The sequence below is a fragment of the Parasteatoda tepidariorum genome, chromosome 3, assembly GCF_982258835.1.
Source record: "Parasteatoda tepidariorum strain Cologne lab strain chromosome 3, Ptep-v5.0, whole genome shotgun sequence".
Lineage (NCBI taxonomy): Eukaryota > Metazoa > Arthropoda > Arachnida > Araneae > Theridiidae > Parasteatoda > Parasteatoda tepidariorum.
The window spans coordinates 76413771-76441240 of record NC_141757.1 but is presented as its reverse complement, the minus strand read 5'-3'; the positions used below and the strand labels follow the sequence as shown (position 1 = coordinate 76441240).

Below are 27470 nucleotides of genomic sequence, written 5' to 3'. Positions count from 1 at the left end.
ACAAATCAAGAATAATTTAACCTTTTTTTATAGTCTTAAGTTTATGTTTTGGTAAAAGATATATGAAATTTTTCAAAATTCTTTGACGTATTTGGTGTAGAAAGTTTTATTTAACTAACAAAGACTTACTTGGTGTTTTTGTTGATGTTCCCTTTGCTAGTGTATCCTTTTCTTATGCCACCACTGGCGAAGTAATTTTCAAGTCTATATGACAAAATGAAACAATTGATATTGATTAATTTTGACAATATATTAAGATATTGTATAAGAGTTTAAAAGGAATTTTAACACGAAAGAGTTAATAATCATAGCAACATTTTCGGGAAAATGTGTTAACTGGACGCTTGAGACCAGAAGAAATTTACTACTTTTCTTCGAAGAACTCATGATTGGCAAATAAGTTCTTCGAAGAAAAGTTCTTTTCATACCTTTAAAATATTGTAAATACTAGAAATTTTAAATCTAGCTTAGTGCTTAATGAAAGTTAAAAGTTTTTTTCCTCCTTTAACACCGCAAATCTAAATTTTAACTCTTTGATGCAGAATATTTATTATACATATTTTCGTACTTTTTTCATTATTTTGTATAAATTATGGTCAAAATAAGTGAAAATATTATATTTAACATTTTAATAATTTATGCTTTTGAAATACAGGGTGAAACAATTGCTTTTTTCCCTACGTTATAGGTAAAAATTACCAAGCACGACTCACTTCCTAATAATTATTTTTCTAGTTTGCAGTTATTATGATCTAAGAAAAACAGTTATTGATTATTAAATTTTCTTTATTTTACAAGATCAATTATTAATAAATTTTTGAATATGATTTAAAAAGAAATTGAAACTACTTTTTTTTTGGACTTTTTATTTCAGTACAAATTTAATTATGATAATATGATTTTAAGCAACTATTAGACTGTTTTCTTATAATTATACACCTAAATATATTTTTTCTTGCAATTAGAGCTTTAGAATTATATATATATATATATATATATATATATATATATATATATATAGCCGCGTAACTACCACTACAATTATTAAATACCAATTCACTAGTATGTAAAACAGTTTAACACAATTCATCTTTTGAGCACCTTGTCATAGATGACGATTAGCGTCGCCGAAAGCTTACTCATTGGTGACCCGGATGTGATAAGATCTAGTCAACCTCTAACATAACGTCTGCTTCGAATTGGACACGCCATACATCAATGTGTGGTACTCATTGAACAATTGTAATAGCAACTGCAACCACACAAAAAAAGAATTGCAGCAACGAAACAATTAGCTTATGCCAGTCATCGAATTTATTTTAAAAAATTCAATCAGGGGAGTACTCAAGCGGCGTAACTACCTCTATATTTATTAAATACCTATTCTCTCGTAAAAGACATGCTAACTCGATTCAATCTTGGGGGAAGATGAAGATTGACATTCTCGATATCTACTTTTACCTCCCACACACATCATATCAATAAATATATAATTAGGGGGACCGGGAAGTAATGTCGTTTCGGTGCATTTGATATTTGTTATCAAGATTTTATTTTTAATCAATAATGTATTCACCCTCGTTAGCAACAACCTTTCAATGCAGGATCGAAAAAATAAATTGGTTTTTAAGACTAGCGAATATTTTATCTGCCGAAACGACTTTACTTTCCAGTCCCCCTAATATATTAGGGACACCGGTATTCCATCTCATCAGAGGGTTAAAGAAGTTTCTTTCGAAGACTAGGATTTGTAGTGAATCTAATAAAGTATGTATGTATACGATAGACTTGGGTAATAAAAGGGTGTATACATAATGAAGAAAAATGTAATTTATTAATTACTCTTGATCAATCTGTTTTCTCCGTTTCTCGTGAGCCAAACCCACGTGAGGTGTTGCTCGCGCAAATAACACAGGAAGTAAGGTTGGATCTTGTATTCTTGGCTTATCTGGTGAAGGAATCGGAACGCTGTAATAAAATAACCGGATCAATAATTTCTTTAAAGTAAATTGCTCTTTAAAATATTTCAACTTGCATACATTTGCAATATAGACTATAATGTATGATCTTCGTAACCTTTTAAGTCATCATTCGAATTTCAAAACTATAGAAACTTCTATCAATTGATAGATCTGCCTGTTCCAAAAAACTTTTTACGTGTTATTATGAATAATTTTAATGTTCTTTTCTTGGTATGGGTCGTAAATATAGTCAAAACTAAATTATGCCAATGTGCATAGATGCATTGGCACTTAAGTACAAAAATTGATAACCACTTTGAAATTTAATCGCTCGTGAACTTGATTCGTAACTCACGGTTATGATCAATAGGTAACATGTTAAAAGTAAATTTGTGATGTCTGTTTTTGAATCTACTTTATTTCTACAGTAGATTTAAAAACTGATTAAGGATTTTAAACTACTTGATCACCTAACTTTATTTCCGATTGATTCGATATATATTCCTTTCTTTCCCTAATTTTAAAACCCCGGTAAATTTCTCTGTGTAGGAGGATCACAATAATTTATTATTATTAAAAAAAAAAAAAATTCAGTAGAGAAAAAAGTTTTTTCCCTCATTATTTCTATGCATAATAGTATATTTTTAATATATTTAAAAAAAATTATATTTTAATAAAGTCCATTATTTTCCCCTCCAAAATATAGTTTGAATACAAGTTAAAATTGAAGCAATTTTATTTCCTTTTTCTAAGGGGAAAAAAAAAAAGAACAGGGATCCGATTTTTGTCCGGCATTAGAATAATAATAATAAAAAATTACGTTTAATAAAAAATTACGTTTAATAAAAAATTTATAATAAAATAATAATAAAAAATTGCGTTAAAATAAAAAAATTACGTTTCAAAAGTGTGAGATTATACATACTGATCAATATCAATAGGTGGCAACCTGAAAGAGAGGACATCAAACTCATAAATTTATAAACTAAAAAAGTCAAACCATATATGTTTTTTTAAAAATAGTTTTACAACTCATGCTATGTTTGGTACAACAAATCTCTTTTTTCACGTCACTTGGTTTACTAACAAACAAAATATACCGCAAAAAAATGATGTGTCCCATTTTGTTTCGAAAAACATTTTAAAACGAAATAAATTTATAAACTAGAAAATGTGTTACGCCATACCATAAGAGATCACAGCCAGAAACTACACTAAAACATCTGAAAATCCATAAAAAATTCATTATTGATTAAAATTAACGAATCTGTAATCAAAATAAAATTTTTACTTGAACAAAATTTCTTGGGATGTTTTCCTATCATTTAGTTATTAACATCGATTCTAACTTTACACTTTAAACCAATAATTGTTAGATTATTTGAACAAATCAAGTATTAATTTATTTAAATGTTTGTTATATCAATCCGTAAATAATTTCTACGCTTACACTACGAAATCGGATCATTTTATTTTTTCAAACTTAATTGTTCTGATTATAATTAACACTAATTGAATACTAGTTCTTCGTGTAAGGTTAAAAAGAAAATTTGCAAAAACTCAATGATACGGTATAATATTAACACAAAGCAATTAAGTACAAAATAAACAACGACCTTAGCAACTTTGACTTACATTTATTTACAACTTCGGTAATTTTTGACTATCAGGAGTTGACCTCGAACAATAGAAATATCCCAAATGGTACTGAATATAACTAATTTTCGTATAATAAATCATACTTTGTGCTTAATCTTTTAACATAACTGGGAGAGCAACAAGTTATAATAATTAAAGTATTGTTTTAGGCTTAATTAATTGGGTTGATCTTTCAGTTTTGTGTATGATATTATAAAGTTGATCGATACCAATTTATTGATTATTTACGTTATCTAATCATGAAGAGCGGTTATTCAGCTTGTTATTAACAAATTTTTTTAAAATACCAGTACAAAAGAACATATGTCATCAAAATGACTTAGCATTGCATTAATTGCTACTGCCTTTAATTACAGTTATGTGATGTTAATGAAAGATCATACTTCAGAGAATCGTCGTCTCGCACTGCGTCCTCGTTCGTCATTGTATTAAACTGGCGACGATTAGCTGCTGGAACAACAGTAGTCCTGAAGAAAAAACACAAAAGTTTATTAAATATAAAAAAAAAAGCTCCCGTATCTTATCCCCTTCAGTAAAACTAGCTCTTTTTTGCGTTAAATTTGGAGAAAAACCCTAAAAAATTTTCTCACGGTTCACCCGAAGCCGAAGGAATTTCAAGACATGATCCTCTTCCCAATGAGGAAATTTGTTTCGTCAGTACAGTGGTCAGTGCAAGCCGTTATGTTTATAATCCTATAAAAAGAAGGCAACAAGCCAAATGCAGATTCCAATGATAAGAAATGGTGATAATTAAGAATAATTAATCAGAAAGAACATAAAAAATCTCGAAATATATGTTTATAAAAAATATGTGTTTACAAATGTGTGCTGAGAAAGATAAAAACCAGCTTGACAAACTTATTCGCATGCTTTTTCGCTTTTTTTAAAAAAAACTTTTTATGTTTTAGACACTTTTTATCTTTAAGTTTACCCATTTATCTTTTTAGACACAGCAAAAATACAGATATACTTCTAACTATGGAAATTTTAAACTTTGATGTTTCAATCAAATATATTCCATAATTAGTTTTGCAAAGTTGAATATTTAAATTTTTTTTTTCTCGACTCATGCCTTGTAGCAAACGATAAAAAAATGATTTTCTATTATTGATCCACTTCGGCTTTAACATTTTTCAGAGCTAAGAATTGCTTCATTTTTATTATTTTTCAATGGATGACAATAAGTATTATGAATAATTAGTGTAAGAGAGAATCTTCAGTTCTCAAGCTACTAAAAATAGGCTTTTAATCTAATTGGAAAACATTTAAAAAGTAAATTGTATGTGAAGCAGAATAAATGTAACTAGTAAATATGGATTTATATTATTACACTATTATTTAATGAAAAGTTATAATCGAATATTAAACAGGGTTCGTGATTTTTTTTGATTTTTTTTAAAAAAATCGGATTATTTTGATTTAAATCGTATTTTTTTGATTTAAATCAGATTTTTTTGATTTTTATTTAAATACACTATAAGAGCTTTAATTTATGATCAAAAAAACTTTATAAATGTTTAATCAAAATTAAATTAATATTAAAACTATATTATAACAATATTTTGAAGCTCTAACTTACTAAAATAATTTTTCATTATAATGCATAGCGACCATTTTGATACAAAGGCATGATTGAAATTAAAAGACAAGATAAAATAGATAATTTAAAGAATACTACTTTAACTAATAACACAAAGTTTCAATTAGCACAGCATAATTTTAATTTAAAATTGTGATCTCTTTTTTTTCTCATGATTTCTAAAATGGCAAAATAAATGCAACAGATTGTGTTTATAAATGTTGTTATTCATCAAAAAATAAATATTCAATCTATATATTTTTATGTTAAAATATTCATTTTTAATCCTTTATCAAAATACATAAGTTAAGCTAAAAAACATTTTTAAAAAAATCTATGTACTCATTGGAATTTTTTTTCACAAAAGAAAATCTGATAATTTCAAAGATACCGTAAACATATTATGAGAAGAAAAATAAAAACCAGTTAATAACCCTACTGCTTCAAATAGACTTTGATAGGGAAGAATGACACTATATCAGGAAAAAAATATCTGAACTCAGCTTTTTTTTCTTTCTATTTTTGGCATATTAAGGTAATTTCTTTTTAATATAACCTCAAGCTTTAGAGATATAGAAATTTCCATCAATAAACTATAATGTAGATTTGAATTTCATGCTTTTTTAATCAAAAGGTAGAATTTTAATTAACATTTGCTTTTTGAAAAAAAAGCATGTTTATTTACTTTCTACAGCTATGCAAATCTATATTAAGACAGCATTAAATATTTACTTTAATCTGTACTTTCAATGTTAAGAATCAAAAGATTTTTAAACATGTAATTTTAAATGTGTTTAACACACTCCAAGAAAGAAAGTAATTTCGTTAACTAAAATTAATTAATGCAGCAATTTATTTAAAATAAATTTTAAAACTAAGAAAAGAAAATATTAAAAGTATCAATAATTTAAAGCACTGTTTTTTAACTTTTAAAATCAACATAATATATATATAAAAATCAGTTGATTTAAATCAATGATTTTTTTAAAAAAATCATTTGATTTTAATCATGATTTAAATCGTGATTTAAATCAAGCTGATTTAAATCAACGAACCCTGATATTAAACAAAGTTAAATTATATTAAACATTATACAGTTTTAAATTAAAAAAACCTCACCAATTTACTGATAAATAACACCATTTATCAAAGGTATTAGATGATTATGTAAACGGGCTGTCGTAGCATTGGTAATGCTCGAAGATTTGCTTTGTCGCGAGTATATATAAATTGTTGAAAAAAATCTTTAAGACATTGTTATTTTCCCCACAACTTTTATTCTTCCAATTAATAAAATTTTTAAGAAACATTATGTTAAATTAGTAAAAAAGAATTAGTGGAATTTAAGCATTTTAGAATTAATATAATTCTTCATAAGTTAACATGAAAAAAGAAAAATCAATTTTCTGTTTTCAATATTTAACTATATCCTCCTCCTGTTGCAGAAGTTTAATTGATTAAACTTAAAAGAATGAGTTACCATAATGGATGAATGATATGTAAATAAATTATTAAAAAAAACATACCGTCCTGCTAAATTTGCACCTCTCTTGCAAGAAAAGCATCTGAAACAGAAAAATAATTCAAACAAATAATTCGATACGTCATTGATAACTCAATGTTTTGGATGATAACAGGAATGACTATTCTATTTCCTATTTCTCAGTTTTTTCCACTTGTAGTCCAAGAGTTCGATTGAAGGGATTTTCATTCGGCTACTATCCAAATTGGCTTCCACACTAACATTTTCCCACAACAATCAGTAAGTTCTCCTAATACTAATTCTGACATTCTAAACAGAAATTCATTTTCTCAGCAAATCTTCATTGCCACTTTGTCCAAGTTTTTATTACTTTATCACCAACATTGAACAATAAATTTTCATAAAATTTGTTGTTAATATTGTTTTGTCGCTTTCTAATTTTGAACCAAACCCATAAGACATGAGAACTCCTCGAGACTGGGAAAAATTTGTACTTAATGGACAACATTTTGAGTAAAGCTAGCTAACATTTACGTTGTGTAGAGAGGAAAAACTCTGGAAACCTGCATTGGATTAGATTTCTCTTGCCCCGATGGCAAGGGAATTTTAACCTAGGATTTATCAACCAATGTGGAAATTTTTGTCAGCACTGTACAGTACTGACAAAAATTCCACGTGGTCTGTGCGAGTCGGGAGCTGTGTAGAATTTTTTAGTCATTGTTAGGATTTGAACATGGGTCGCCTCTTTGGGTGGTGAGGGCTCTATCCCTTGAGCCACCCCAGCTAACTTTAAACTATTTTTTTGCATATTTTTTCCATTCATATCGGATTGGAGGTTACATGTACTCTGTAGTCCTGTAATTTTGAGCGCAACCCATACTTTAACGCAACCGCATGCTTTAAGACAATGTCCCCTGTTAAAACAACGAAAGATTTCCAATATCAAGGGCCCATGCATTCGTTGGCTCTTTGGTGAGGCAGGATCAGTATACAAATTTTCCAGCCATTGCTGAGATTTTTGAACGTGGGTCTCTTCATAAGGAGATGAGCGTTCTATATCCTCTGAGCTATTTCGGCTCACTGCTCGACGTTATTTCAAAATGGTGATCTAGCAAATAAATTTTTTTATTGTGTTTTCAAGATCATGAAGGCGATTGCATAATGATAAAAATAACACAACAATTACATTAACAAAATACGAGTAGAAAGCTGGATTTTTTCATAGAGGGCAAGGTTTCGACAAATGTGTTAATTGGTTTTGCTATATTTCTCCTTAGCTTTTTAAGATGTTTGCTGAAATTGAATTATTAATGTTTTGAATTCTGCATTCCAAAATTTACAGAAAGAGTTTTGCACGATATGAATTTTTTTTTTTTTTTTTTTTTTTTTTTTTTGCATTTTCATTTAACAACAGTTCGAAGCATAATTAAACAAAGTTGAAGATAGTTACTTAAGAACACCAGGAGCATCGGGCAACAGGTGTGCAAGAGCGATTTCTTTAATCCTCTCTTGCTCATAGAGGATGGCTTTTATTCTATTACGGATCGGCTCAGTAGCAGTGATAAAGTCCTCTGTATACATTTTAAGAGAGAGCTCATGGCGAACTTTTTTGAAACTGGTGTCCATCTCTTCTTCCTACGGACGCAACGACATAACATTGTAATAGCAAAATAATTAGATATATTTTTTTGCTATAATATTTAAACGCACGTTTACTGCTCCTACTTAATGTGTTGTCTGCTTTAATGCTATTAGCTTTTTAGCCCTTTTTATTAGTAAGCAGGCAATCATTGCTATTTCCTAGCGTGCAGGCGAAACGTGTGAGAACAAAATGATATGCCAAAAACAAGAGTATATGTAAAGACTAAACCGGAAATTTATATTACGTCAAAAACAGGTAGCCTAAAATACTATATTACGTTAAAAACAGGTAGCAGAGGTACCTGTTATAAAAATACTTACATTTACTTTCACTACAATTGTTAAATGTTTTAGATCGTCCTTGACTTCTCTAATAGCAGCAACAAATTCGTTCCGATCCAACTTGTTCGACACCATTTCAATATCTGCTTTCTAAAATTCGATTACATTGAAGTTACAAATATTGTCATGTAAAAGAGAAATTTAACATTTACTGAAACTGTAAAAAAATACGTCAGCTTAAGGAAATAGCTTAAATTTTAAGAATAAAAATAAAATAAAAATGTAAAATGCTGAATGAATATTTGATTGATATATAGTTCACACGTATGGATGAAAGATTAGGTTAAATCCTGGAGTTCGCTCAATAGAGTCCATACGCTAGACGTATGTTCTTTATAAAACTGTTTTCCTTTATTCAGGGTGTAAAAGATGTTAGGGAACGAAATATCTCGAGAATCGCACATCGGATCAAAAATCTGAAAATGTTCATGTAAAATATTTTCAATGATAATAAACTCGACCCACAACCTTACCCCTTGTAGTACGGGGGGTGGTCAACTTCAAATTTAAATCGGAACATTTATTTTTCATTGCAGTTTTGTATTTTCCAGAAACGTGTCCTATTTTACATATGGATTGTTACATTTCGGTTCATAAGTGAAGCTGTAGATATCTTAAGAAATATAGACATCAGATAAAAAAAAAAAAACTTCTGTTATATATTGATGTAAGATGAAGATACACGACTCTTTACTGATTAGTATAAAATTTTTTTGTACACGACATTTTAATTTGAATTTGGTTAATGTTATCATTTTCTTATATTTGTTTATAATAAAATATACAAATTAATTCAATGCAGCAGTTACATATTTAAGGGAGAGTTAGAATACAATTTAAGAAACTGAAAATGGCACAACAACTTACGGGGAGAAATGTTATCGTACGCTTCTAAGGAGATTATCCTAACTGTCTATGCGTATTTGAACTGATACTTTTGTTCAACTAAATTATCTTAATTTTACGTTTTCTGATAAAATTGTTTAAAATTGCATTCGAATAGGCCTAGAAATAGCTGTTGCAAGGAAATTGGCCCCAAATTAATGAATTTTTCTGCAAGCTAGTCCCCATACCAATGAACTACGGTAAAACAGTAAAGTATGAGCAGTTTTCGACAATAATTATTAGAAAAGATAATGAATTTAAGATAATTTGAATGAATAAAAGCAATGATTCAGATGTACACGATTAGTCTGGACATGATAATGAAGTAAAGGTAGTTGCGTACAAAGACATTTCAGGGCCATGCCTACGATGCATTTCTCAATCCTAATGATAAGCCTTAACTTTCTAAGTTTCTAACAACTGCTACGAATCACCCGATATATGACAATTAATACATTCATAAAAGAAATCGATTTTTGAATCTACCTCAATAGTATTTTACGCTCTTAATTCTAAGTGCTCGATCCCATATCATTGGCATTTTACAACTTATTCTTTGAATCGAAATCACTTACCGACTCCAGTAGCTCAGACAATTTTGCTTTATCTACTTTTGTTAATTCCAATCTGACAATTGCGTCTTTTAAATCCTGTAATAAACGTTATCATATCACTTTTCAACTCATGAAAATAATAATGTTTAATTTTTTATATGACGTTGGATAACTAACTTACTACTATGATCTTAAACTTGGTTCTTGCTTCTTTTTCGAACTGTTCGGTTGACGATTTTAAATCACTCTGTTTCTCCGTCAAAATATCAATTTGTTCTTCCAAACGAGCAAAACTATCATTAATCTAATTTATACAGATGAGAGCATTTAAAATACAAATATGATAAGTGAAAGCACTTATAAATAAATATGAAAGATAGCTCAGAAATATAGCTGAGCAATAAATAAATATTCACTTTGATTCATTAATATCACTAAACTGTTTAGTAAAATTATGCACAATTTAGCTAGTGGCATTAATATTATTCATCCAAATGAATACCAACTTACCAAACTTTATTTTTTTAATTTATGTAAAAAATTAAACAAAAATCTAAAAAAAAAAATATTTATTAAAAAATACGACATTAATTTAATTGTCTTATTTTCATGAATAACTTTCCAACTGTGCTAAAAATAACACAACCGAATATAAAGTTAAATAATATTATGGAAGAAAAAAAAAGATGGGATTGAGTTTAATGGCAAGCACATCAGCAATACAAGATCAAGTACGTAGCCCCGTTTCTTAGAGCTCTATCTTTTCACAATCATAGTAAGAAAACTATGTAATTGCGACCCGTTAGAGACGATGTGGACAGCTACTGATCTGGTAGCCCTCTTTTTAATTTTCCATACCATAAAATACGAGAGAACTTTCAGCTATGACAAGTGATCCTTCTTAACATTCACCCTGCTGTGTATACACGATGGTTGTTTAGTTGACTGCCGGAATCGAACTCACGATCTTCAGATTTCTAGCTCTTTGATGTCGCAAATTGTTTTAAAAATTTGTGTCAATGATGAAATTTTTGTTAAAAAAAAAATAGACATCTTTCAACTCTTCTGCTATGAACAATAAAATACCGGGTGAGCAGCGTAATCACCACATTAAATATATATTGATAGAATCGTTGCCAAAAATGAAGTCAGAATTAAATACGTTGGGGGAATCGTAAATTAATGTTTCAGCGTGGGAAGAACAAAAATGTTTAAAAAAACTATAACGGATCACATATGAGGAGATTTTATATGCAAAATAATAAGCATGAAAACCCATTTGATTGTTAGAGGAAGTAGAGAGGTGTTTAAAAGCAGTTATAAGAATCATATTCAAGTTTTATCAGACTATCATATTGGTTTTAATTTTTTTAATCACAACTTGCTTAACAGTCTTTAGTCAGATTTCGATAAAATTTTTGATTTTTCCTACCTTAAATATTATGTTATTACCATTCATACATATCTAATTTAGACTTTATTTCGGACAAAGATTGTAAAAATATATTAAATTTACGACATTTTTGGACCATTTTCCACAAAAACTATTAATTACTTTTAAATTTACTAAGACTACTTGAAGTATTTTGTATTAGATTACACATTGTACTTATCATTATAAATTTAGTTTAAACTCATAATTTTTCCTTCGAATTGAACGAAGTAAAACAAACACATATCATTATTAAAGCATCATCATCATATCTGGCTAGACAGCCCAGGGTGGGCCAGTGCCTTCCTTTGAATTCGAATCCACTTCTCTCTACTTTTGACACTTGTTCGCCAGTTTTTCTCCTTTAGAGTAAGGAAATCAGTCTCAACTAAATCCAGCCATCTCAGCCTGGGTCTACCTCTTTTCCTGTTCGTTAGGGGTTTGTATAACAGGATTTTTTTTAAATTTGAGTCATCATTCCTTCTGAAAATGTGAGCTGCCCAGTTCATTCGATGTATTTTAATGAATTTCACAATATCTGGCTCTCTGTAGATTTTATACAGTTCAGTATTATATCGTCTTCTCCAGAAATTATTTATTTTTATCCCACCAAGGATGGCCCTCAAAACTTTTCTCTCAAAAATGGCAATTTTATTTTCACCAGCTTGAGTTAGGTTCCAGGTCTCAGAGCCATAGGTAAGTATTGGCCATTATTGAAGCAGTAATATTTAATTGATTTCAAACGTTGTTTGGAGTTAAAACTTGCTTTAAAATTGTTGCGAAGCAAAATTGAAAATTTGTCAACAGCAACATATAGGCGGATAAGCTTCTTAATAAGATCAACTTTTTTGTTTTTCATCCATTAGTGCAGCTGGTTCAAACATTTCTTAGTAGGAAATGATTTTTTTTTAACTTCACTTTGGAAAAATCTGTATAATATAGGACTTTAATCAAGATATTATTTTATACTATTGTCTTACCAAAAAAATCTTTCAAAATGTGCTTACATAAGCACACAACAAACAAAACGAAAAAAGGTGAAAGTAAATAATGAGTTATCTTACATCATCAGCATCAAGTAAATCAAGTTTCATCCCCATTATTTCAAGGGTACTTCTCACATCTGTAAAAGATTCATCGATAGACTTTAAAATTTCTTCGTCGATTCTTTTGATTAAATTGTTCAAACCTTCTTCTAAATCCGATTCCTGAAATCAAAATTCAAATAAAAGTTATTTCATGATCATTTAATATTTGCCCTACTTAATTACATATTATTCCAAAGTAAGTGAGTATGTTGCAAGCGGCATTCATTTCCAATAAGTTTTTATGGAACAATTTCGTTTATTTTAGAAAAAATAGGCTTTAACTTTTCGTTTTCAACCCCAAGAATATTTTTGAAAAATATTGTTAGTTAATTATGTTAAGTTATTTTGAAAAAACAAAAGCTTAAAAAAATCACCTTAAATTCAGCTTTTTTGTTGAAGAATATTATTTAAACTTTCATCATTACAGTTAATTTAATATTTTTTTTTGTAAATTATATTGACATTTGATTTTAAAATTTAGATGCCGAAGGGAATTTTACAATACTTTAAGGTGAAATGCTTTTAGATGTTGAGGAGTAGTTTCTTTTTACTTCAAATAATCATAAAATAATTAATTTAAATATATATAGTTTTTGAAATTTTTTTATAAAAAATAAATGAGTGATCTTTTAAAAAAAAACTTTGCGTATAAATTTGTTTCCGAACTTTATAACATTATAGTGGACTATATAAATAAGTAAAACTTATGACTACAAAACCGTAAGCTACAATGCGTAAAAAATTCAAGACCACTAATGGTTTTATTTTGGAAGAGGAAGCATACAAATTTAAATTTTATCTTTAAACACATTCCGTTAAAAATTAACTAAAATTTTATCAAAATTTCGAGGAAAATGTCGATCATAGTAAGTCATTGGGAATTTAACGAAACGCAAAAAAGTGTTTTCTCACAAAATAAAAATTTTGATAAATTTGCCAAATATAGAAAAAGTATGATAGCATAAAGAATAGTGCCAAAACATATTAAATACGTAAACCTTTCTTTTTTAAATCTTGGACAATATTTATAAATTATTTTATTATTTTAATTAAAAAAACACATATATAGCAGAAGTATTCCCTAGTATTTGTCTAAAAATAAAACAATTCAATAAACTTAAAAATTTAAAAAGGGAAATTTTTTCAAACATCACCCATGTTAACGTTATGAATAATGCTTTTACTTTCTCACTGTCGTCTTTAAACATACTCCTTGTATAATTGGATACTTACAACTCAAGAAGAGTTGAAATTATTATGCCTAACCATGTGATTTAAATCAGATTTAATTAAATATCTGTAAGTGACGTCACACGCGTTTGCCAAATCTGATTGGCTTCTGAATCGAAAAATACCACTTGTTACCTACGGTGACGTCATTTGCAGCTTTCTTATTTATATCAGTTGAGTTCATTGTCTCTTTCTGCTAAAAGAGTCGCATAATTAGGGAAATATTGCGTATTAGGCACCTTTCCTTTCTTAGTTTTTCTAAAAAAGTGATGTTTTTGTTTGTATTTTTGTTAAACCATATAACCAATTACTAAGGAGTCGGGATAGCCATTTTCGCAGGGCGCTAGCTGGACTCCTGTTTTTTAAGAACGGGAGTTCGAATCCAGTCAGCCGAAGACTCTCCGTGTAGTAAATGGTGACTTGTGCACATTAAACCTGTCGGATCCCAAAGTCCTCCATGTTCCCATAACAAATCAATTCCTCAAGGGGTACTGGATCGTTCTCTGGTTCAGGTCAAAATTACGATCTGTAGATTAATGAATGCATGTATGAAGATCCGCCCTATAAACGGGTGTGACGTATGGGTGTGGTAGAAGTCGAGTTCTTGGTCATAAATGGCACCACTGGAAACAAGAACCTCCTATGCCTTAATGGCCTACGACGTCAACAACCAATTACTAAAATTAGAGCAATGTTTTGTCACAAGTAGGTTGGGAACTTAAATAAAGAAAAAAACTGATTTAAATGCCTATTCAATTAATGACGCTCACCATAACAAATAAAAAATCAAAACAAAATTAAACGATATGGAAGGGATTTTATTAGAATGTAAGAACATAAAAGTGTCTTTCGATGAGCTAAAATTTCGAAACATTTCAGCAAAAGAAAAACAAAATGTTGCTACATCCGGAAGGTTATAAAATCAAAATTTAGAAAATGGCAAGAAACATTGGATTTATTGAAGAAGTACTTCAGAGAAGAAATGCTAAACTATGCTAGAATTGTTGGATCACGAACTGAAACGCTGGACGAGAGGACATTTCATTTTTCAATTAAAGAATGGATTCACACGATATGAATAACAATAGATCAAAATAAAATTAAATCTAGTTTTTTATTATGAACTAACACTAATTTTCACGTGAAAAGTCTTAAACGTTGTAAACAAATTTAAGTATGAACAATAGATGTTCACCCTTATAAAAATGTCTGGGCATGGTTATAGCCGTATTAATGAAAATGATGACTCAACAATACAGGTGGTCATGATGAAGTCACCATTTAGTGTAATGATTTCATTTAACAAAGTTGCATGAGTAAAAAAGAATTTAAAGGTTACGTAATTATTTTCCCTCACCGAAATTTTCAGTTCCTCTACATCTATCCGAAGATTCTTTTGTTCTGCAATAAGTTTTTCAATAAAGCCTGGCTCCACTGCAAAAATAAAAGTACAAATTATTTCATTATTTATAAACTCCGGGCTAATCAGCTGTCTTGTTATTTGTAGTAAAGCAAAAATTCTTTTCAAAGGATAATTATTAATTTTTTATAGCTTTTAAAACAGAAGCTTTAACTGTTACTTTATTTTTTAATTTTCAATTTTTTTTTCTTTTTTTGTAATTTAGCACTAAGTGTTTAAGTTAGTGCAATCAAAATTAATACATTAATGGAATCTCGAATTTGTATGGTTAGGTGAAAAAATATAATTTCTTAAAATTCCCAACCGAAGCAATATTTCCAATACAATATTATAACATTTTGTTAAAGTCATCAACTGTAATAAATTTATGGCTAAAATGAACTAGCAGTTATTTTTATTAGTCCCAAGAATAACTTTCTGTAGCAGTTAGCGAGTAGAAAAAAATTCGAAGGTGTAATTGACGCCTGCTCATAGACTATTATAGGAGAGCTTGTCTCCTCATGAGGTGTCCTAGATTAAAATTCCGGTAATGGTTGGTTCATTGATGTATTACTCCGAGCTTACCGCGATCACTGTGCTAATCTAAAAAATCCTTAGTGGTAGAAGGATAATGGGTTCGAGTCCTTTTCGTCAGGCTAACCACACAAGTTTTTGTTGTTTTCCTTTTCCATGTTACGGATATGCACTTACGCATTAACATTAAAGTAAAAACTTAGTGCACACATGTTGACACATGTTGTTATGTTCTTAGACATATGTTATTATGTTCAAAGTATTAAACTAAAACTTCTTGTGCATACTTTAAACAGAGTTGTTTTCAGCGTGCTTGAGTGTTTTATTTAAATCCGATCATAAGGTCAAAAGTTATTTAGGATATAATATTTCCTACTTTTGGCACAACGTCAAAAAAAACGAAACTCGTGAATAACTTTTGATAATATAGTTGGATTTTCACGAACTGAAATGCAACATTAATAATTCAAGGAGTAAGTCAAATATGCTAATTAACTAGGAACAGAAGGGTCTTTAGTTAAATAATTAGTACTTATTTTTAAAAAGGAAATCGGACGCGATGACCTATTTTCTCTGTTTAAACATTCGTTTTTTTTTTCGATGTTCGGTTATAAATTCGGTTTTTGCCCTCAAAATATTAGGGTGGCTGCAATCTGGAAAATAGGTCTTAAATGGCTTAATCACAAGAGTGATTGACATTTTAAGCTCTCAAATGTGAATTTTAATTTTTGCCTGTTTCGAAATGTATTTTAAAGTTTTGTACATAATTTTAAAAGTTAGTTTTTTTGAATTATGTGGATGAATTTTGATTTTTTATGAAGAATTTAATCTTTTCTGTTTTAGTTGTTTTTTCTTGCAGAAACATTTTAAGTATCGAAGAAAAAAATAGCACAAAGAGCATTATGAACATCACTTCGAAACTATAAGGAACTCTTTTGTTCAAAAAGACGCTTGTTTATGTGAATAATCAATTCGAAAGTTGAAACATATCGAAACATGATCCACCGGCTCAGTCTTACAAAAGTCATTCATTGTTAGTAATGATCATCCAAAACTTTTAGTTGACTCACTTAACTGTCCTAAATCTTCTCGATTCACTTTGATTTCCTATAAAAAAAAACATATTTTTTTATTATTAAATAATAATATTAATATGGTGACGAGGAAAAGGAAAACAATACTAACATTCAAATTATCTACTCGTGAAACTATTTCTGCAATATCTTCCTTGGGCGTGATTAGGTCTTCCACCTCTAGAATCTAAAAACACAAAAAGAGATGATGTACTATCTTAGAGATCAGCTGCTAAGTGATTAATGACAAAACTGTAATCCCTCTTCTATAAAAATTTTTTTTAACCCCCTGAAAGTTTGTAAGCAAATGAAGTATTAGATAACTCCGCAATCATTTCATATGTAGTTTTAGAAAATAATTATGTACTGTGCGCAAAATAAAAAACTGACCACCCTAAATAACTTTTGATCAAATGATCACATCCTCACGTTCTTGATGGAGCGAGAGATGGAGGGAGTGACCTTAAATATACTTAATCGAGCAGCGGTGGCTCAGGGGATAGAACATTCGCCTTCTAATGATGTGAGCAGAGTTCGAATCCCAACGATGGCAGGTTGATACGAATCCGCATCCGGCTTGCACCGAACACAGTGCTGACGTGAAATATCCTCAGTTTCGGATTATGGGTTAGAGTCCTTTTGCCGTCAGGCTAACAGTGGGAGGTTCTCGTGGTCTCCTTCATGTAACGCAAATGCGGGTTAGTTCCATCAAAAAGTCCTCCAAGCAAGGCAAATTTCTCCCAATGCTTGATCCAGAAGTTCCCTTGTCTTCTGGATTGGGTTCAAAATTACAAGGCTACGGAGTTAAACATTAATAGTCGTTAACCCGAAAATTGGGTCGATTGTTCAACGGTTATAAAAAAATATGCCGATTAATTAATGGAGATTCGGATTACGGAATCCGACACAAAAACGTACTTTCCCTGAATAAACATACCCTTTTTTTCAACGGATTCGGATTTCTGACCCACGAGATATCTTGCAATCTGGGAAATATGGTCACCATAATTTGGTTAGGAGAGCGATCCAAAGTTAGGACACCATGTTAATTTTACTTTTTGCGTACTTCGCCATACATCAATTTCTTTTTTTTTTTAAATGAATTGAAAAAAAATTCACTCACTTATGAAACTCGTTTGTTCAAATATAATAGCTTGCAAAAATAAGTTTTAGTTAATATTTATAATTTTTTATTATTTTATTTCAGAATAGTCAAGAAAGTTTGTATGCTAAAATAATAAATTTTTTGCATATTTTTAAAGTACGTAATTTTACATTGCAAATTACGAAATTTGAGAGAAGTTGGTTGGAATAGTTCTAGAAAAATATATTTTTAAAATAGTCTTATATTTAATATTCGATTTCTCAGGAGCTATTTAACCGATTTTGCTCAAATCTTATATTTTGCCATGTAAAATTACATACTTTAAAATGATATAAAAAATTGTATACCCCAATTCAAATTTTATTGGCTATTGTTAAATAAAATAATAAAAAATAATAAACATTTACTAAAATTAATTTTTATCAAGTAATTATCTTTCGACAAACAATTTTATATGTAAAAAGTGAAATTTACATTGAGGGTTTCAAGCTTTGGACCGTTCTCCAGACCAAACTATATAGACCATAGTTCCCAAATTGCGGCTACCCCCTATAATTAGGGGTTAAAAATCCGAATCCGTCAAAAAAAAAAAAAAAAAAAAAAAGGTATATTTATTTAGAAAAAGTACGCTTTTGTGGTTGATTTCGTAACTTTAAACATCGTTTGCTCTAGTTAATTAGCAAATTCGCTGTTATCCTTTCAAATCATCATGAATGAGTCCTAGAACGTGAAGATACGATCAATAGATCAAAAGTTATTTAGCGTGGTCCGTTAATTATTTTTCGCACTGAACACAATTGTTTCATAAGTTGTTTAAAAAAATCCTATGCATGAGTCATGAGTCATTTCATGTGTAATTTGAAAGATAATTAAACTGCTGTTTGTAGAAAATGCAACACCATGAAGGAATCATCAGAATCAAATGAAATTCGCAGCAAATGTCAATTATAGGATATTATGCAAATTAATAAAGTTTCAGAGCCATCGCGCGTGCGTGGCGCGCGCAGCGCCCTCTGAATTGATGCTGAAAGCGTATAAATAAAGTGCTGTAGCGGGACGTTGAAAATAGTCTATGATTATTTGTTAGTGGCAAACGTTTAGTGAGACCTGAGTATGCCTCCACGACGGAAGAATAAGAAATTCAAGCAACTTACGGAGTTTGAACGAGGGAGGATAATCGGCCTTCGGAAGGAGGATTTTCCTATCGCGCAATAGCAGCTCGTATGCAGCGGAACAGTTCCACAGTGATGCGAGTTTGGAAGCAGTGGACCGACGAGCACCGAACAACTCGAAAAACAGGCACTGGACGACAGAAGGTGACGTCAGAGCGCGATGATCGACACCTGCTCCGCATGGCGGTGAATGATCGCACAGCTTCCTCCAGGCAGCTGGCAGCACATTGGTCTACTGCTACAGGTGTACAATTGTCGGCTTCGTCAATTCGTCGTCGTCTGCTGCGCCGTGGATTGCGTGCAAGGGTGCCATTATACAGGATTCCCCTCACGGCGGATCATCGACGGCTGCGTCGGCAGTGGGCTCTTGAGCACAGAGACTGGCGAGCTGATTGGCACCAAGTTGTCTTTTCAGATGAATCACGCTTCAATTTGTGGACCCATGATGGCCGTGTTCGTGTTAGACGTTATGCCGGTCAACGCTGCCTTCCTGAGTGTATTATTGAACGACATAGTGGTCGAACACCCGGAGTTATGGTCTGGGGTGCGATTTCGTATCATGGACGATCCAATTTGATACGAATTGAGGGTAATCTCAATAGCAACAGATACGTCCGTGAAGTGCTACAGCCCGAAGTCGTTCCTTTCCTTCAAGGCATCCCTGGAGCTATCTTTCAGCAGGATAATGCACGCCCACATGTTGCGCGGACTGTTAGAGACTTCTGTTCAGCACAACGCATGCAACTTCTTCCTTGGCCTGCTTATTCGCCGGATATGTCGCCTATTGAGCACGTGTGGGATATGGTTGGTCGGCGTCTCACTCGTGATCCGCGTCCTGCAGTTTCCAAAGACGAACTTTGGTTGCGCATACAAGCGATATGGAATTCTCTTCCTCAAGCAGATATTCAACATCTGTTTGACTCCATGCCACGTCGTATAGCAGCACTTATTGCAGCGCGTGGTGGCTGCACCAAATACTGATTTCGGACGCTTAATTTGTTTCTTTTGTTTTGAAAATTTCATCATTTATTTGTATCAGTACAAGTCGTTTCTGCATTAAATTTCATTTGATTCTGATGATTCTTTCATGGTGTTGCATTTTCTACAAACAGCAGTTTACTTTCACAAGTCTGTTTTTCTAAAAAAATTAGAAATAAACTATTTCGTACAAAGTTTTGTAAAAATAATTAGTATTGTAATTTTTGTAGTTCGATTTTTAAAATATTTTTCTGATATTAACCACGTAGCTCATATAGATATAAATTGCATAATGTTATATTTTTTGTTTTATTGTTTATTTCCAGCAACAGTAAATAATAAAACTATAATTTACCAAAATAAATAAATAAAAGTTGAAGTGCTTATTGAGAAATTACAAAAATATCAGTTTCTGTATCTATTAATGATGCCCTTTCTCTCCCGATCAAACTCAGCCATCGAAGTGGTGGAAACGGAGAGGGGAAATTCTAAATACTAGGAGGCTCCGCCTCCTGCTCGCTAACGCTCGCCAACCCCCGAGAATTGCTACGCAATCCTATGTGGTTCACGCCGTGAACCATGGCTCGCTGCGCTCGCTCGCCAATGAACACAATGTTCTAGCACAAAGACATAATATATTATCATCAAAGACATAGTATTTTATGATCAAAGACGCAGTATTGTACTTATGTAGAAGAATTCTACCAATGTTCTTATTGGCTTTTAAAAAAGTATATTAGCTATTTAGATTGTACATGGTGAAAAAATCAAAACTTTAGCTAAATAAGAAACATATTAGCAAAATAAATTATCAAATATTGCTTCACTAATATTCTGCATTCTAAAGCGTGAAAATTCAATGCGTAAATAAACGCGAAATATAAAAAAAATTCAATGCATTCAATACAAACACTTAAACGTTTTTTAGACGTTTAGGTAGCTCCCAGTAGAAAAATATCAATTCAACAGCGACCTTTTAAAGCATTCTCACTTCAATTAATTAATTAATTCCTAATTGAGTTTAAATTAAATATTGTCATGTTTTTAGTGCATGAATCTGAATTGAACAACCTGATAATGCTGACTCTGGTTATTGTTATCTGGTTGCTCACTACGTGCTCTTGCGCGCCGAATCCAATCAATTAAAAATGAAAACTGTTGCCAGCGCGAGAAAAGAAATATCATCGGTTTTATTGATACATACATACATACGTACGTATTAGCGTTTTATATAATATAGATGCTTTAAATCATTTTTATTTAATTTTCACTAATAAAATGATGCCGGATATTCTCTGTATTTGGCACTATCATCCGATAGCCAGTCACTATTTGAGGTATAAAGGGTGCCGTTATTTAGATTCTTTTTTAAATTTTATGACAAAATTATGCCAATACGATTCTGTAATCAACAGTTTTTGATAGGTAGTTAAATAGAAAAAGTTTCCAGTTTTTAGAGTTTTTATAAGTATCTTGGTTTTGATGCAATTAACGCTAAAAAAAAATTTCAGAGTCATCCAAATCAATTTTCACCAGTTTAAACTATAATAAAACTAAATTTAAAAAAATGCAAAAATTGAGAAACGTGTAGTATTAAATTGTTTTCTGAAAACCACAGAAAGAATCCTTTTATAGCTTTAAAGGTTCGAGGAAAAATTCATAGAAGTTCTAAAAATTATCAAGCGCTGTTTCTTCTAATCTAATAAAGCAACCCTTTTCATTTTTTACCTTTTTTTGAAAGGTATTGTGCCGTCTAATAAAACAATATTCTCATAATAAGTTTGTGAAGTACAAAAAAAAAAATTGAAATCAAATATTTAACATATAATCCGTGATGGTGAGGTTGGAGACCCCAAAAGAGTGAAACTTACTCTTATTTTTAGTTCCTTCTCCTTTTCTGTGAGTCTATCCGACATTAGTTCATTTAGTTCTTCCAAGTCCTTTTGATATGCAATAATTTCCACCAGTTCCTCATGTTTCTTTGTTAAATCTTTTAACGCTGCAAAATATCGAAAGTATTATGAGCTATTTACTCCTAAATAAAGTATATTCTGTAATCATCAACCTTAACTTATATAGGTTAGGTTCAAAATACATGTAAAGGTAAAGTTGAATAAAACGTAAATTGAGAGATGCAAATAAATATTTGAGGTCGGAATAAAACAAAAACGCCACTATATCACGTTAAACACTAGCAAATCACTATTTCGGATGATGTGATTGAAAACATTGAAACTTGTTTGATTTCCGGTGGAAGCTGAGAGGAAAATATTGGTGATTATCAAAATTGCTTTTCAGTTTCATCTGACAATCAAAATAGTTTCGATTTATTTAATACCGTCTACCTCAACAGGTTTTAAGGTTTTTTTTTTCTTTTAAATTTTTTCTGCTAACCTTAGAATATATATTTTAAGCTTCATTTCTGACATAAACTTCAAAAATATATATAAACCCTCTGACGCAGAATTTAAAATAAACGCATTTTCATACTTTTTTTAGTTATTTTCCATTAATAAAGAGCAAAATAAGTGTTAAAATAATATTTTTCTCATTTTAATAATTTATGGTTATAAAATACAGCATAAAACACTGTTGTCTTTTTCTGCGTTTAAGGTAAAATCTTCCAAACACGCACTTAATTGCAGTTATTTAGATCTAAGAGAAACAGTTATTCCTCATTGAAATTTTTTTAATTTATAAAATTAGTTATGAATGAATTTTTGATTATGAGAGAAAAAACAATATTTCAAACTACTTTTTTCTTAAAATTTATATATTTTAGCATAAATATAATTCCGATAATTTAATAATTTTTTTAGAAAATATTAGACAGTTTCTTATATCTAAAAAACACCAAAATTTAGTTTGTAATTAGAGCATCATAAAAAATATATATTAGAAACACTGGTGTCCCATGTACGTCAAAAGATTACGTAGGCTAATCACCAAATATATCTTTTAAATATATATTACCAGTTGCAAAATCTGCTTATTGCACTTTTGGAGAAACAAAATATGATATACAATTTATGATAGTATTAAGTTTTTTAACAATTACAATTAGTATATGTACTTTGCTTTTTCTTTTAAATTTTTATAAGCTAATAATGCTTTAATTATTTTAATCACTAATTAAAACGCTTTGTAATACGGAATCATTTTACCCTTAAAACAATTGGCAGCAAGTTTTGCATCTAGACTTCTAGCTTATTGGCTTTCAAAAATATAAAGTAAAGAACTTATTGTGACAGATGGAACACTAGTTTTAGTGCGAAGATTTTCACTTTAAACATGGTCATGTTTGCGAGCCTGCAATTTCTGTAATTTCAAAATTATTTTCAGAAATATTTCAACAACTGCCGTAAAAGCATTTAAGCAGTTTATGGTTACATGCATTCAGCTTTAAGGCAGCCATATTAATAAGATTATGATAAGCTATAAATTGCAAATAAATGAGTAATGATCTATGTTTGATCCTTAATTTGATGCTTAAAAAAATAAATAAAGTTGTTATTTTTCTAAATAAATTTATTTATGAAATATTATGAAACTGAATGACCTTAAAATACATCGTCCCCATACACTCATTTAGAGAAGAAGGAAATTAAAAATTAGGATAAAATTCGAAGTATTACCTGAGTCGGTTTCCTCTTGTAGTCGATTTACATCTTCAAGAGAGTCCTGAAAAAGAATTATCTTATTATTTTGTTGATTTTTCGGAAAACTAATGTAATTCTAACGTTTGTTAATATGTTTTATGAGATAACACCACTGTTCGCAAGATGAATGTTACACAACATTAAATGTCCTAAATTCCTCGAAAAAAATTGTACTGAATATGGGATTAAATGACATGGTATAAAGGTAAGTAGAATATTCTGCAACATTTTTTTGAAAATCATTTTTAAGGAAAACGTAAGTAGTTATAAATAGCAAAATTTTTTAGACGTCCTTGAATGGAAGCGTTTTGTGGCAGTGTAGCTGAAATAAATAGCATATGACTTTATAATAGAAATAGCTTTTACTATCTTTTATTACCTATGAAATTTAATGTCTTCGCCACAACTGAAACATAGAGCTTGGGCTAGTGCCTCGTATTTTTCTTTTGATCTTTATAAGAGCAAATTTATCTACACTCCTCAAAAGTGAAATTGCAACACCAAGAAATAATGCACGTAGCGACGCTACGTGCATTATTTCTTGGAGTTGCAATTTCACTTTTGAGGAGTGTACATATATCTAATAAAATTCAGAGAGGAAAATAATCACAATTATTGCAACAGCTCTATCATGCTTGCTTTATTGATAAATTTTTGTAATTGTTGCTTAATTTTTTTCTTGGAAACTTTAACTTATAAAGATATGGTACCAAGTAACCACTCTTCATCATTCATTAAATAAACTATTTAATTAACTGTCTCCTCCTTCAAAACGTTCAGAGATCAAAATCTATTATATTTCTATTTCTATGCAGTCTGTTATTTCTATATCGTATTTCTATACCGTGTACAAAAGCATAAAACAGATATTTTTTTCATCATAGAATTTTTCTTGTCTTGAGTTTTTGAAGCATCTTTACCATTATTAACAATGTTTTTTACAGATCTAATGCGCAGATCTGTCAAAAAATTCATTATTCTTTCGTATCTCCTTTTATTTTTTAATTCAAAAAACTATTTCGCTAATAAAAGAATAGACATAAAGTATATTGTCCTTTATAATGAGTAATTGTTTCTAACCATAAGAAAATTAATTCCAGTCATTATCATCAACTGCCCGGTGTGGGCCTTGGCCTTTTCCAGAACATTTCCCTATGTAATTCTCCTGGAACTAGTAATTCTAAGATTACTTAAATTTTTTTAAAACTAAGTTATTGATTGTATTTCTTGTAGATATTTAAAAAATTGCAAGCTGATACTTTTCTTTTTTATAGATAATTCATTAAATGAAAAACCACAAACTAACTTTTTAAATAAGATGGAACTGACAATAAAAATTGGCGGCAATAACTAACTGAGGTAAGAAAATGGAGGAAATTATTTGAGAAGTCCTTTAAAACTGCGGAGGCGGATAGACTCATACGGGTTTTGAAAAAATTGCATAATTTACGAGAACAATAAATAAAAATCATTCTGCATCATTTTTTTATGATGTAACACATTAACGGATAGGAACTATAACATGAGATGCTCTATAACAGGGGTTTCCAACTGGCGGCCCGGGGGCCGCATCCGGACCGCGAAGCTTTTTTTTTTGTGGCCCGCGAACTAAAATATATTAGTAGTCATTTTTTTGAGGACAATTTTCGTAAAAAATCTAGATGGGTTTAAAATACTTTTCTCGTTAATAAAAATCTAATTTCTTCGTTTCTGTGAAATTTAACATACCAACTATGCAACGAAATTTATTTTTCAGGTTTTGCATCCAAAGAAATATTTATTCAAATACAAAAATAATCGTGTATGTTGCTCTTTTTTATTTCATTTTTTTTCTTGTATTTTGTGAATATAACTTAGCATGTGCGTATCAGAAATTTTCTCGAAGAAATTCTCCGATTTAACTTTTCATAACCACTCATTTTGGACGATAATATTTTCACACACGTTTGCAAATTTTAAATTTAAATTGCAAATATCTATTCTCTGGTGGTTGCAGCAGACAAACCTCAATTTTCTCATTGAATATTTTGTGTGCTACTATGTAAGTTTTAATACCTTAACAATTAGGTATCTGTTGCACATTAATTGTTTAATACATAGGTGCACATTAAGTTATTGTAGCCCGAATTTTTATTATTTGTTTAATATTTTTAAAAATGTTATTAATAACTATTAAATATTTTTAAAAATCTACTTCCTATTTTAATTTGTTATTCAATACTTTTATTTTGTACAACTTGGTAAAACTCTGACAGTAATATTTAATGTTCCTTCAAACATAAAAGAGTCCTACAAAACATTTTGATAAAGTTGCGGCCCGCCATTTGATTTGTGTTTCTAATTGTGGCCCCCGGTCTCATGCAAGTTGGAAACCCCTGCTCTATAAGATGCCTAGATATATGCATTGTATCTATGCTGTACGATGAACTTTTTCTAACATCTGAGAGTATTTTTAATAAAAATATATTGTATAGATAGTTAAAAAGAGATGGCGAAATATTTTCAATTACCTTTACGTTTTCGATTTTCTCATCTGTTTCTAACACCTACAAAAAAGAAAAAGAGAAAAAAAGGCATAAAAATCAAACATATTCCTAAGAATGAAAAGGTGAGAATGTCTCTTGAGAAACCTGTTTTTTATAAGCTTCGGAATTAAGAAGTTAATAAATTTAAAAATTCTCTTAATTTCATAATATTGTGGCAATGATCAGTATTTCAGCACTGTTTCAGGACCTTTGTAAAAGATATTGTACAAAGACTTGCATACTGCGGTTTTCAGATTAATATTTGAAAGTGAAAAACAAACGTGTAATTAAGCTATGCGTATAATTAAGTCCATCAATTTTGCCATCAATTTTGAGCCGAACATTAGAGATTAAAATTCCTCAAAAGCTAGTTAACACATCACCCTTAATTAAAAGATGCCCCACGAAAAACTGTTAACTTTCTAAAGAAAACTAATTAAAAGGTGGACGAAGAAAATTAAAGTTTCATTCAACAATCAAACTGGTTTCGCATTCTTCTATAAATACCCTTCCAGAGCCTTTTCCTCCCACAAAACTACCTGTTAATGCTAAGATTCTATTAAACCTTCTACAAACTTGCTCTAAGAAAGAATCCAATCAGATGCTTTTTCAGGTAAGCAGTTGACACAACCAGTTCACTTTCCTATCAAAGCAGAGTAATAATTTATATGCGTGTAACTTTTATGTAGTCAAAAAAGAAATGAAGGCAAAAGGTACTCGGAAAATTTTTAATTTGAGGAAAGTTTATATTTCAATTTAGCGTAAATGTAATAGACGAGACTGCTAACTACATTTGCTATATTTTTAACAGATAAAATAATCTTCAAAAATATAAAAGAGTTACGACGTTCATCGTTAGAATTCTAACGATGAACGTCGTAACTCTTTTGAAACGTATCTTTTTTTGAAACTTAAAGTTTCAAAAATTTGCTTTTTAAAATTTTTTATTACAATTAATGCGTTTATGATTTTAAGATGAGAATAAAACTACAAAAAAATGCTCTTTTAGAAAGAAAAAAAAAGAGTTTCTCTTGTAACAGTTTATTAAAAAATTTTCTGTTACAATAAAATGCATGTTTCATTTTTAAATAATTTTTTAAATGAATGATTGATTTACATAAGAGAAAATATCATTTTATCATGTAAAATTAATTATAAGTTATATTTTAAC

At 30.1% G+C, this 27470-nt stretch overlaps 1 protein-coding gene across 1 annotated transcript in view; it reads right to left on the bottom strand.

Annotated features, from left to right (window-relative positions):
- LOC107456630 (uncharacterized) overlaps positions 1–27470 on the bottom strand; it is a 40441-nt gene that overhangs the window by 2096 nt on the left and 10875 nt on the right. Inside the window, exons 4-19 of the mRNA XM_043044853.3 lie at positions 26285–26320; positions 23751–23796; positions 21987–22114; positions 16973–17047; positions 16858–16894; positions 15212–15288; positions 12601–12744; positions 10286–10408; positions 10126–10200; positions 8645–8755; positions 8133–8317; positions 6726–6764; positions 4004–4087; positions 2887–2910; positions 1843–1968; positions 130–204 (exon numbers count right to left, since the gene is read on the bottom strand). Of these exons, the coding sequence (XP_042900787.3) occupies positions 130–204; positions 1843–1968; positions 2887–2910; positions 4004–4087; positions 6726–6764; positions 8133–8317; positions 8645–8755; positions 10126–10200; positions 10286–10408; positions 12601–12744; positions 15212–15288; positions 16858–16894; positions 16973–17047; positions 21987–22114; positions 23751–23796; positions 26285–26320 (1385 nt within the window). The remainder of the gene's footprint in view (positions 1–129; positions 205–1842; positions 1969–2886; positions 2911–4003; positions 4088–6725; positions 6765–8132; positions 8318–8644; positions 8756–10125; positions 10201–10285; positions 10409–12600; positions 12745–15211; positions 15289–16857; positions 16895–16972; positions 17048–21986; positions 22115–23750; positions 23797–26284; positions 26321–27470) is intronic.